General features: G+C 37.2%; 1 protein-coding gene across 5 annotated transcripts in view; it reads right to left on the minus strand.

Moving 5' to 3' along the window:
• ARFGEF1 (ADP ribosylation factor guanine nucleotide exchange factor 1) overlaps window positions 1-13049 on the minus strand; it is a 97850-nt gene that overhangs the window by 30035 nt on the left and 54766 nt on the right. For all 5 annotated transcript variants that reach the window (XM_067290531.1, XM_067290532.1, XM_067290535.1 and 2 more), the window contains 10 exons: window positions 10467-10566; window positions 10206-10345; window positions 9993-10101; window positions 8357-8558; window positions 6964-7075; window positions 5562-5767; window positions 5369-5453; window positions 4417-4588; window positions 3065-3216; window positions 27-155 (listed from right to left, as the gene is read on the minus strand). In XM_067290531.1, the coding sequence (XP_067146632.1) occupies window positions 27-155; window positions 3065-3216; window positions 4417-4588; window positions 5369-5453; window positions 5562-5767; window positions 6964-7075; window positions 8357-8558; window positions 9993-10101; window positions 10206-10345; window positions 10467-10566 (1407 nt within the window). The remainder of the gene's footprint in view (window positions 1-26; window positions 156-3064; window positions 3217-4416; window positions 4589-5368; window positions 5454-5561; window positions 5768-6963; window positions 7076-8356; window positions 8559-9992; window positions 10102-10205; window positions 10346-10466; window positions 10567-13049) is intronic.

A 13049-nucleotide genomic window follows, 5' to 3' on the forward strand; every position in this document is an offset into this window, starting at 1 on the left:
GTCACAATCATAGTTTTTTATATTACCTGAATGTTGAAAATGCAAGCAATCCTGATAGCACATCGTATACCTTCCAAGCAAAGAGAAGCAACTTCTGTATCATCACAGTCCTGCAGACCCACACTGAATGCAGCTAGGAAAGGTGTCCATGCCAACTACAACACATGCGAAATAAAGGTTACATTATCAACCGTTAGTATTTGAAGACAACGAATATTGTAAGTTTCAACATCTTTCTAAAATGTAAATTCAGTCCTCAACCAATATCATTAACTTTGATGTTACCTGTTGCAAAAAAGAAATGGTGAGAAGTGATATGAAACATACAACATAGGACACAAAGTAATGCAGATGGATGCTCCCCCAAAAACCACTCTCCTCCACCTGAAGCAACCAACCAAAACAACCATCTTCAGAGTGCTGAAAAACCCCCAAAGTTATGCCAGTCAGACATCTATTACAGTTTTAATATTACCTGGATAACATTTATCTGTGCCACAGGGATATTTTGCACAGTTAGAATAAAGGTGGAGTCAATAGTTGTGACAAGAACCAACATGTTCAATTCCAAAGTGGACAATACTTTTCATCCTAAAGGAACCTACATACTCAGTATGTCCTGACAATACAGGAAAAAGAATAAACGATGTTGCCCTATTGTACCACGCTTTTACTAATCTAGGTGAAACCACTACAAGACAGTAACAATACAAGACAAGCTACCATTCTTTCCCCGACCTCTCTACTCTGATTTTGTCGTTCTTGGTTCTCCATCTTTTTGCGTCCAAACCCATGGCTGAAGTTCCCCATGCCGCTTGCCTTAAGAGGGACTGAGAGGGAGTAATATGCTCAACTAAACAAAAGCTATTGCAGAAGAGCTCACATGGTCCTGTCCTTGTGGTCAAGGCTCCCTCTCCCACAGGCAGAAAAACTGATCAGAAGATGCAGAGGATCCTACCATAATTACACGTGGTTATGAATGTCCACCACACAAGCTGGAGGAAACCCCAGGGCATCCAGAAGAGTTTTAGAAGTAACTACCTGAAATCACCCCAGGTGCTATACACAGTTGATAGGAACAGCAGGCAGCAACAGACTTCACACTTACTTTCATATCAAAGCGATGCAACACAGCTTGGTTTCATTTAAGCCAGCAATTTCAAAAGCAACTACTTCAGAAAAGTATTCAAAACTTCAATACACCAAACCACAACTCTGGGAGATAATTAGAGAAACCAGACATACTGCTAGATCCAGGACTTCACTCCCTTTTTAGGAGGATTTCATTGTTTTATTTTTCATTTCTACAAACTAATCTTAAAATCTCAAAATCAAAATTCTTTCTTCTGTAACAAACTATTTTGAGATCTGTACAGTATGCTTTATGATTAGATTTAGGCTATTATTTATAATAGACTGTTTTGTCATTAAATGTCATTTCATCATTAAAATTAATCCTCTAAAGTAAACATGCTGATTCAAGGTGCTTAGATTCGGCATACAGTGAATTTTTGTTCTGTTTTTATAATTTAGCAAATCTACTTGTAACGATAAATTTCACTCTGGCATCAATAGGTAAAGGCTATACCTACAGATTTATAAAGTTTTCCTGAAATTGAAATAAAACAGTCAATATGAAATTTAATATTCTTTACTTTCACAGTTCTCACTTTTTTTTTGAGAAGAGAGATCTCTGCTCAACAGATCACATTATCAGTACTTAAATTAGTTTATGGACACCTTAAAGCAAGAAGATTTGGAAGTCTTATGACCTCCACAAATGATATAGAGACTGGTAATTTACACAGATGCTTCATTTTGCACTTCTTTTGAAAAAAAAAAGTATTTTGCAGACATACTTTTCAGATATTAGAGGCTAGGAATGTCAGAGTAATAAGGTTGGTATTTTATGGAAAAAAGTCTATGAATTTTACAGATGCCTGTATTTGAATTTTTTTTATTTCAGCATTTAAGAAGTCAATAGAGAGAAATTATGTTCAGTGCACCTCTGCTAAGTGATACCCTGAAAGTAGATCCTAAATAAGAACTTGATTTAGCATTTTTCTGTACAAACGGAGTATTGATCTACTTTTACTAATAGGATGATAAACAACTTAAGAAATTTGCCTCACAGATAGCAATCTTACTCCTAGATCCCCACTGCCTCTTCAGTGAGGGCCTGGAGCTCAGTCTGATCTCACAGCAAGTCATTTCAGGGAACAATCTGTAACAGTAGTTTTCTGGAATTTAACTCCCTGCAGCAGTTCACAAGAGTCAGATGAGCCCTGCCGGTGGCACAAGGACTGCAAATGAGAGCACATGGGAAAAGTACAAAATTTCTTTTCAGTGGCAGTTTACTGAAATTTAGTTAAGCCAAAGACCGCATCCAAAAGCATACTTGGATGTAGATCTCTATTGGACATACTCCGTACCTATAAATCTGAACTGCTTGCATGGAAAAGGCATTTGTGTTGGAGATAGCTTGCACCTATGCAATGGTAAAGACAGGTGTTTAGAACAATGGTTTAATATAGGTTTAGCTATCTCCCCCAAAACTATATGGCCCTCCTAGCCTTTTTTGAAATATTAATTTGCAATTCTATTTGCAATAGGCACGATTAGCCAAAAGTTTACTTGCCCCCCCAAAATGCAATGAAGTAATCTCCTTCAGGAGCAGGAGACATTCAAACACCAAGATGAGTCATTTCTCACTTTTATAAAACTGTTGTTTTAACTATGCCTGTATACCTGAAATAAAAATCTCTTCTTGCAAGTTTTTAATCACTCTTCACACTTTTCTCCCCCTGATATACCACTCATAACTCCTCCATTATATCAAGATTTCTTCTATCAGCATAGAAATTTCTTAAATCCAATGGTAAATGAAATTGGAGTAGAAGGCTCAAAGTTCTTTCTTTCCTGCTGCAAGTTAAATAATTGTAAAATAATCAAATGCGGTAGATACAAATCTTTCATATTTTCAACAAATCCTATCACAATCAGCATTTTGCATTATGGAGAAACTATGTAAAATTCTAGTTAAATACCTAAACACACAGCTCACCTTAAACATGGGTCTCACATGCTCCAGGTGTGTTGCACTAGTAAAAGGTGCCTGAACATGGCTCACCGCCTCCATAAGAGCTTTAGCTGTTTTAGCCATTTGTTCCATTTCCAAATTGTATAAGAGTCTTCTCTGCTTTTCACTAGCAACACCTGCAAACACATTTTTTTCTCTTTACATTTGTGCATCTTCAGCAGTGGTGTCTCCAGGAATATTGTACTTCAAAATTTTTTGTTATTTAAATGCCATACATCTTTTCCATTGTCATTATTTTCTGAAATTACGATACTAGCAAGATATTTTTATTAGAATATTGATACAAAAACTAACTCAAGGCAAACTTACATATGAAATGTAAACTATTTTTAATCCTACATGGAAGTTCAAAATTTGCACATAAAGCATTCCTTCTCCATCACCTCAACTGACAGCATAAATATCCAACATGATACATCCACTCAGCTAAACTCAAAAGCAAACAGAAGTTTTGTAGCAATTCATCTCCACAGAAAACAAGAATAAAAATAATCCTTTTCTCCAGCAGAGAGGACTACCTTATCACCATTTCAGTAATGGAACCTTCATCTCACCAAAAGAGAGAAACCCAAGTATAACAATTAACTTCTATAAAATTATAATGAAAACATTACATTAATTGAATGATTATTGAAAAATCAGATGGATTCTTTTTTCCAGATGCAAATTTCCTGTAAGCTATCTATTCATAAGGCTAACTTAGGCCTTACTTAAAAGTATACAAATTTGACTATGTTGGGAAGAAGCCAAGTCTCTCTCCAATGTTGTCTGTAGAAAACTAGAATTAAGAACACCTGAATCTTCACACTGTGCAAAACACAAAACTTTTTTTCTGGTATTTGAGAGAAGAAAAGCTAATTTTAAAAGTGTAGTAAAATCAGGGCTCTGTAAACCAAATAAACCAAGATTTTTGGAGAAGTAAGAGGGCCTACTGGCAGAAAATACAATGGTCACCCTAAAAATAGAGGGCACAACCACTGTGTTTGTTCTGCACTGTGCCTATCAGCCACACTATTAACTCAAAGCCCTCATATGTATTTACGGAGTTGCTCAACACCAAAACCTATTTTCTCTATGAGAAATGTACCAAATACTATGCATTCATAGGCATAGTGATGGGGAAACAAACAGTTGCATTTAATGCAGATTTGAAGGTCATGCATTTTTAAGTTAAAAGGAAAAAAAAAAAAGAAATAAAAAGTTAGGACTCATTTGGAGTTAGGTAAGCGGTGCTGGTTTGATTTTCTCTTATTTCAAATAGATAACAAAACTGAAGAGCCAACATTTTGGAAAAACCTACCACTGCAACTACTTACTTTGCTTACTGGATTTTGTGGGTATCGTTAATTCTTTTGTTTCTTTCATTGAAATCTTCTTTCCTGCTATTTCATTATAGATAGCAGACAAATATTCTTCAGGTAGATCTTTACTGTCATTGATACCTCTATTCATTTTAATATACTGTTCCTTTGTCATTTTATTCTTTACCTGAAATCCAGAAAGAAGCTATTAACATGAACAATTGACACAAGTTTTTAGCAGTTACAATGCTGTCTACAAAGCTGCCAAACAGATGAGAAGTTACCACAAAGAATGAACCTGCTGATTCAGAAGAAATTTAAGTAGCCAGTAAGACTACATTGTCAAATCTACAAAATCATGCAAGGCCAAATGGGAATTACACCACTCATAAGCATTCAAGTAGGATCTGCAGTTTAATTAGCCGTCAATTACAACAAATTGGAATTTGTGTTTTAATTTGTCATATAGTCTAGGCTATTTATTTTAAATACAAACCTATACACTTTTTCGAGATATTGTCTAAATGATTGATGATGGCTAATCATTACAACTTTGAATGCAATGCACTACAGGTATTTATCAAAACAGAGCTGCATTTTTTTTTTTTTTTTTTAAGGTGACTGAAATCAAGAGCAGATTTGTGTTAAAATCTATGGGTAAATAGTTACATAAGTTATGGCTTTGACTGTAGGTTAGATCACTACTGTGAGTGCTGTAATATGAAAGCAAATCCATACAATACCTACTCAGTACATGGTATGGAAATGATACCTTACAGAAATGTCTAACCAAAACAACTTAAAAACCTCAATACCCATGAAACACAATGCTATTACTTAAAAGGTGCGCAGATCTAAGCAACTGTATTTCTTAAATGCATCGAACATCAAGGTTTTACAGCTACAGTGTCACGATATCTGAAAGTTAAAATACTATGAATTATACCAATTTTTTCTAGCAACATACCTGCGGACTGTGAAGATCTGTTGTCAACATGATAATTGAGTAAGCTAAGACATACGCGGTGTCTGCACTAGCAAAAAGAGTTTGCCTGATGTGGGGGAGGAGAAAAAAAAAAAAAAAAGAGTGAAGTAATATATTAGCAACTTTTACTTATTATTCAGCTTTCCAAAGTTCTGAAAAATAAAGTATTATTTACCCTTGGTTACATTCTAAATATCTAGCAGCAAATTTCTCCATTAGGCGATCAATTTTTTGAGCCTCTCCTGGAAGACGAAATCCCTCTAGAAACATACGCAGAGCTGAAACAAAATCCTTTCCTGAAAAGTCGTGTTGGTCTACATACGCATACATGACTTCTTTGTTAAATTTATCGTTGTCTCCCAGGAACTCCCCAACCTGAGTCTAAAATAAGAACAGAAAGAGACAAACTAGTGCATTCACACTGGAAAACACTGGTGAAGTGAGAACAGAGACATACTGCCCATATGTTCCACAGAAAGAGAGGCCTGCATGTAGTTAACTATGACATATTCCTGATTCTCCTCTACTCGCTAAAGCAGCATATTTTAGCCATACACTCCATCATAATGTTCTTTTATGTGCTCAAGACTGCCTACTTTCCCCCTTCTCTGATTTTACTCCCGTACCATTTCATTCTGTTAGAGGCCATGCGTGCACAAGAACAAGTGAATATTACCAATGACTGTGCTGTTCTCTGCTGCAATGCTTTGGGTAGTTAGGAAACTTACTCTTGGAATGAAAAGTTTACTAAAGCCTTGACTTTACTCCCACTACAGTACAGAGCTCAAATACAACCAACTGGTACTCAAATACGTCCAGCAGATCCCTATCACAGCAACACAGTACAATGAAAAATACTGTGCATTCAGAAAAAGGTGTCTGTATATGTAAACTGCGATTCTAAGCTCTTGGCTGAAGCTTGTAACTCCAGTCATAGCTGCAAGCACGGGATTGTGCTAGCCCTCGTATGGAAAACCATGAGGGTGGCTACTAGGCAGAACACACAGGCTGTTGTTTGAGAAAGCCAAGTCTTCTGCAACAATACCAGCATAACACATTCTCAGTCTCCTCAGCTTGATGGTGCAGGATCCTCTCAAGTCCAGCAACAGCTGAGCAGTTGCTGTAAACCAAATCAAAGAACTGATCGAGCTTAAATACTTTTCCTTTGGGAGGAAGCAAAGAATGTTTTTCATGTTGTTGCACCAGACTATTTTTTAGCCATCTCTGAGGGATAGTTATCTGTGGCTCTCCCTTACTGGGCTGAAGGAAATACAGTTTAGTAAGCTGCTCCTAGCTATATACTAGCAACTAAATACAAGTCCTGAGTCAGCTCAGGTAGATCAGCCATTTACTTCATATTCCCACTGAACTGCAAGGTGTGTATAGTACAGGATGCAGCGCTCTCACATACTTCAAATTCTTTGCGCATACAGTTTTGAAAGAGGGAAGTTTCCTTTTCTTCTTTTTCCTTGTACATATTATATACCTTAGAACACTCTAATACGATTTTCAGTTAGTATAAAAACATCAGCATGAGCAAAAACAAACATCAGGGATTAGCAGAACAGTCTCCTTACTGAATCTAATCTTTCCTCTTGATGCAAGAACTGAGCAATATCTTCCGGGGTAGTGCCGAGCATTCCTTGTTCTTGTAGGTACTGTATCCCCCTCTTTGGCTTCTTATTGAATCTGTACAATCAAGATCAACACGGAATGAGAGTGAACCCTTTTATCTGTGCACACAGCCATACCTGCTTCATCAAAAAAAATTCAACAGTCTTGGATGAGATATCAAAATTGGCATATTAGTTAAACATTTTTTCCTTTATCAAACTATGTATTAGGTAGGAACAAATTATTCCTTTATATTATTATTATTCCTTCCCTTTATCTTTCCCCCTCCCTGTAAACAGCTTCCTCTTCCTCTTTCCTAGGCAACTGCCATCATGGCATCCAAGCAACTCCCAGTAAAAAGGGTATCAAGTCTTCGAATCCACTATGCAATGAAATTAATCTACCCTCTGATCCAGAGAGCTAAGTACTATTGTTTACTCTGGTCTAGGATGCAGTTTCTACTCTCCTGCAATCTAACTAAAACTAACTGAAATTCCAGGTTCATTGCAAGTTACAGAAATGTATGTGTGTGTGTATACATATATAGGTATGTAAATATACACACACGGATACATGTGTACACACACGTGTGTGTGTGTGTAAAAAAATATTCCATGCAAACTCATAATCTTAGTTTGGAAAGGAATAATTGTGTTTTATTGTTTTTTATTTTAATCTTGGTGAAATGCTTACGAAATCCATCAGTAGCCTGCAAGAATGACAATAAATGAATGAATGAAAAATGATTGGACAAGAGACCAAGTGACCGAAAGAAACTGAGACCCTAAAGGACTAAGCCATGTTTGTTTGGGGACTGAAATCTTTACTAAGGAAAATTTTTATTTTTGCATAAAGTGACTTTGCTGAGGAGGTGAGGTGACAAGGATGAAATCACATGAAAGGTTAATGTCAGACTCCACTGAGAAATTACATTATCCTCTGCTTCAAACTATGACAAGTTTACAAATTACAGGGAACATCATCTTAAGCATATAGGCACTTCCATGAGTAACGTGTAAAGCAAAACAGGCAGTATTCAACTGATCGCATGAGTTCAATGTACTTTTTATCCAAATATAAAAACCTTATTTTTAGACAAGCAGGTCTGGAGAAAAAAGAACAAACATTCAGAGTACTCATCTTCTAGCTGTGAGGAATTAGGTTAACACAAAACACTGTTGACAGGCTCCAAAGGGAACACCATTCAGCACTCTTTCACCAGAGGAAGTGCTGTTACATCCAGAGTTTTTTTTCCTAACACAAGATGAGTATTTATGAGGAGAAGGAAGAAAAACCCAGGAATCTTCATAGCTCCGAAAGAATCCACCCTCCCATGGGTGATAAAGGGGCACTCACAAGTCAATTCCTTGTTCTATTATTTCCTTTTGTTGCTTTAGGACCTCAAACTGCTCTGGGTTGTCAGTGCCAGACATCTGTGTGCTGTAACTGCCAATTCCTGACGAAGCCGTAGAATCCAGGGAATTTAAGCTTCCATATCTGTTAATTGTCTCAGGGTGTTTGGTTTCATTGCTGTCCTGTTCTGTGGGTTTTTCTTGGCCTACAAATTGGTGGTGGGGTGAAAAGTTACATACATAAAAAATACATGCACAGTGAAACAAAATAAAAAACAGAGTTTATTCTTCAATTATTCTTCAAATCCTCTCTGAAGACTTCTAAAAGTTACTATGGTATCTTCAGTGATCTATTTATTTTTATATAAACATTCTGCCTTTGTTTAGGTTGGGAAAATAACCTAAAAAAATCCATTACAATATATCAAGGGAGAGAGCTGGGCCTGTTTAGCCTGGAGAAGAGAAGACTGAGGGGGGGATCGTATTAATGTGTACAAGTATCTGAAGGGAGGGTGTCAAGAGGATGGGACCAGACTCTTTTCAGTGGTGCCCAGCGACAGGACACGAGGCAACAGGCACAAACTGAAACACAGACACTTCCATCTGAACATGAGGAAAAACTTCTTCACTGTGAGGGTGACAGAGCACTGGAGCAGGTTGCCCAGAGAGGCTGTGGAGTCTCCTTCTCTGGAGATATTCAAAACCTGCCTGGATGCGATCCTGTGCAATGTGCTCTAGGTGACCCTGCTTGAGCAGGGGGGTTGGACTAGATGATCTCCAGAGGTCCCTTCCAACCTCAACCATTCTGTGATTCTTTCAGTACGACACATATCTGAAATTTAAGCTTTAAATTACAATTGTAATTTTGAAGCACTTGCAAAAAAATAGAAGCAACACCTCAGAAACCCAAATACAAATCTTCCCCTTTATTCTCAAGTCTGATGTTGCACTTGGACCTAAAGCAAATCACACTATTCAGAGTTTTTGAAACTGGGTGCCCAAAAGTGTTTATGATTACATATGCCAAGTAGCTGGTGCTCTCTCTCAGTTCACAGAGAGCAGAGCTTAGCATCTCTAAAAATGATGTTACTACTTCAGCCAGCAACTTTAAGCACTTAAACTGCAAATTGTGGCATAACCTTGGTACTTTTTCATGTCAGGTCAGATGGAAACAAGACTAAAACATGATTTAGTTATTTTGCTTATAATACTGGATGTCCTATAGCTATGTATTAGGAGAAAAAAGAGAAAAAGAAAAAAGAAAAAAAATCTCCATGCAGCTTGCTTTAGCATTAATTTAATCTGTTGGAAATCAGACTAGATTTGAAATTAGGGGATCTGCCATGCAAGTTTTATGGTGCCCTTAAAATTAGAAATACATTAAATCACAGAATTTAGTCATTTTCAGTATAATAGTCTCCCAGGAATTTAGACAATTATGAAAAAAATCAACTTGTTCAAATGACAACCATCCAAACTTATCAATACTTCTTCAAAAATTATAAACAGTTTGTTCTTTTTTTTTTAAATGCAATAGCTTTTACAAAACCAGAAACCAACTATATCAAAATGCTGCAAAAATGCACTAAATTTCTGCAGTACATCTTTAGTAAAGCCAGAACAAACACACCCCATCTTACCAAGTGTTGTCTGAGAATTGGGATTCACATACTGATCCTTACTCCACTCCACCATGCATTTCAAGATTGACACTAGACATTCCAATCCTTTCTTTCGCAAACTTAACTCCTGGAATGAATTTCAAAAGAAATACATTAGTGAAACAGAGAGTCTAGTTTTAATCTATCATGCCAAGAAACTTGACGTTTTATAAAGTTTGACAGAATTTTTACCTGAACATTGGACATGCCAAGTTCTTGGCTACCCCTTCCTTGAGCAATCTTTGATAGGTCATTAACTAGTCTTTCAAATATGTTTGCTGCATTTAAATCACAATCGTAGTTCACATAAATGTCCACTACGCTCTGGGCATCTACAAACAAAGTGACATTGTCAAACTTGAAACAAAAACTAGATTATTCAATGAAAGACAAGTTCAGTTTTGCTCTTTAGCATAAAAATGCAAAAAACTAGAACCAAAAGGTCCTTAATACCTGCGCATATCCGTGTCAGCGTTTGTATAACCATCCATTTATGATCAAACGAACTAGTAGAAGTTTCCAAGATATACAGGAAAATTTCTTTGAAGAAAACCTAGCAAGTATTCCAGGAAGAGGAAAAAAAGCCATTTGTTATATCTAGAGCACATTAACTTTCAAACAATGATATCAACCTTGAAGACCAATATTCTGACACACATAATTCTGAAAGCATATGGACAGTACTTAAGAAGCATTTTAAAGCTACAGGAGAGGGAAGAAAAGCAGGGAAGGAAGAAATACAACTTTACTTATGCTTAATGTGTTTGAAGTAGGACTTCAAATTAGGACACATGCACTTGTGGAGTTCTGTCCAGCTGAAACTTTGTTTATATTCTGATCACTAAAGCAGAAGAACTGCAAATGATGTGAAGTCCTGAAGGACAATTTAGCCTAAAAGACAAAATGGCTGGGATTTTGGGGATTTTTAAAGAAGAGATATTACCTCACCATTAAAGATTTTATTCAAGAGGTGAAAATATTACGGCACAGAAATAATAAACAGCCAACAATGTCAATTTAAAGTACCAGACCTTCCTTAGAAGGGAAACACCTAGACACAAGAGAATCATTCTACACCATTAGTGTATTGGAGGCAGAGCACTGGTCAGACACAGCATATAAAATGCAGCACCTCTGTTTATAAGAAAATCTCTCTTTCTTAAACCAGACATTAGTTTTCCCTGAAAGTGCTTCAGAACAGATGCCTTCGTTTGGAACGGAGACTACTCTTCCCCTGCTCCATGAGTTCCCCCCAGTCCCGCTAGTATTAGAGTCTTCTTATTTCAGGTGCGCATGCTCAGCAGCTAGGGCAGGCTTTTCCTGACTTCTTTCCTAGACTAAGCAGTGACTGCTCTAAGAGTGTATGAACTCAACATGGGAACTCCTAATGGCATTACATCACCAGTCTACACTTCTGAGAGTTCACCTCTCCTCAGCCAGTTGTGACTATCAAATCCACCAACATACGTTTTTGCAAGAATACTAACAGTCCCAAACAGAATCACAGAATCGCTGAGGTTGGAAGGGACCTCTGGAGATCATCTAGTCCAACCCCCCTGCTCAAGCAGGGTCACCTAGAGCACATTGCACAGGATTGCATCCAGGTGTGTTTTGAATATCTCCAGAGAAGGAGACTCCACAACCTCTCTGGGCAACCTGTTCCAGGGCTCTGTCACCCTCACAGTGAAAAAGTATTTCCTCATGTTAAGATGGAATTGTCTGTGTTTCAGTTTGTGCCTGTTGCCTCACGTCCTGTCGCTGGGCACCACTGAAAAGAGTCTGGTCCCATCCTCTCGACACCCTCCCTTCAGATACTTGTACACATTGATAAGATCTCCTCTCAGCCTTCTCTTCTCTAGGCTAAACAGGCCCAGCTCTCTCAGCCTTTCCTCATAAGAGAGATGTTCCAGTCCCCTAATCATCTTTGTAGCCCTTTGCTGGACTTGCTCCAGTAGCGTCACATCCCTCTTGTACTGGGAAGCCCAGAACTGGACGCAGTACTCCAGATGTGGCCTCAGCAGGGCTGAGTAGAGGGGGAGAATCATAGAGCTCTTCTCTGAAAGCAGAGCACAAACATCCAAATGTATTACTAGCTTGTTTTTAATATTAAATATTCCCTTATATGACAGAACTTTATAGAGATTTTATGCTATCAGCCAGGTAGCAGTATGCTTTGCTTTAAATCATGTATTTATTTTGTGAAAAAAAAACAACATTGATTTTTAAGCAACTTTGATAGTAAGCTATTTCCTCAAGCAAAATGCACCAATAAGATTTCCATTGCACTGGCATCCTCAGGGAAAAAGAGGCAAACAGCACAATCTCACAGTTATTTTTCTTATTAAGGAAAGCCTTCCTAGGAAGCATATGGAATTCAACACATATCAGGTCAGATCAATATAAGTGGAACACTATTCCAAGCACTTAAAAATATGTACAATATTAGACTGACTTTAGCCACAACTTTATGGAACCCAACTGGAGGAAGACATAAAATTATTAAACATCATGCTCTGAGCAATTCTTTGCCACATATTTGTTATTTTCTGAATTTCTGCTTGAAGACAATAATGCTATTGACCCACTCTGGAATCAGAAAAGTGACTATTTTCTGGTAGAGAATTAAAAAAAAGAAATCACTGATGGAGCAGAGATAAATTTCAAGTATGAAAATTAAACCCAAACCTTTAAGCTACAAGAGCAATTAGCTGGAAGGCCTGCATACTATGAAGAAACTTATTTAGATCTCTATACTTTGAAACAGAGCAGATTTCTTGCTTCTGGTATCAGCTTTGGAAAGGCACATCTTGGGATGTATGATTTCTCTCAAAGCTTTACAGATTATTTACATTTTAGATATTTACAATGATATCTATCACTATGTTATTTACTAAAATTACATCATTGACTTGAGACTATTCTCAGCATATCAGGAAATTAAACCAGAAAAGATCATACGGTTTTTTTTGGTCAACTGAAAATAGAAAACAGACAGCTCAGAGTTGTGAAAGGGTGGTAAGGGGTAGTATAGCTAAA

Source organism: Apteryx mantelli, chromosome 2, assembly GCF_036417845.1.
Source record: "Apteryx mantelli isolate bAptMan1 chromosome 2, bAptMan1.hap1, whole genome shotgun sequence".
In the NCBI taxonomy this organism is placed as follows: Eukaryota; Metazoa; Chordata; class Aves; order Apterygiformes; family Apterygidae; genus Apteryx; species Apteryx mantelli.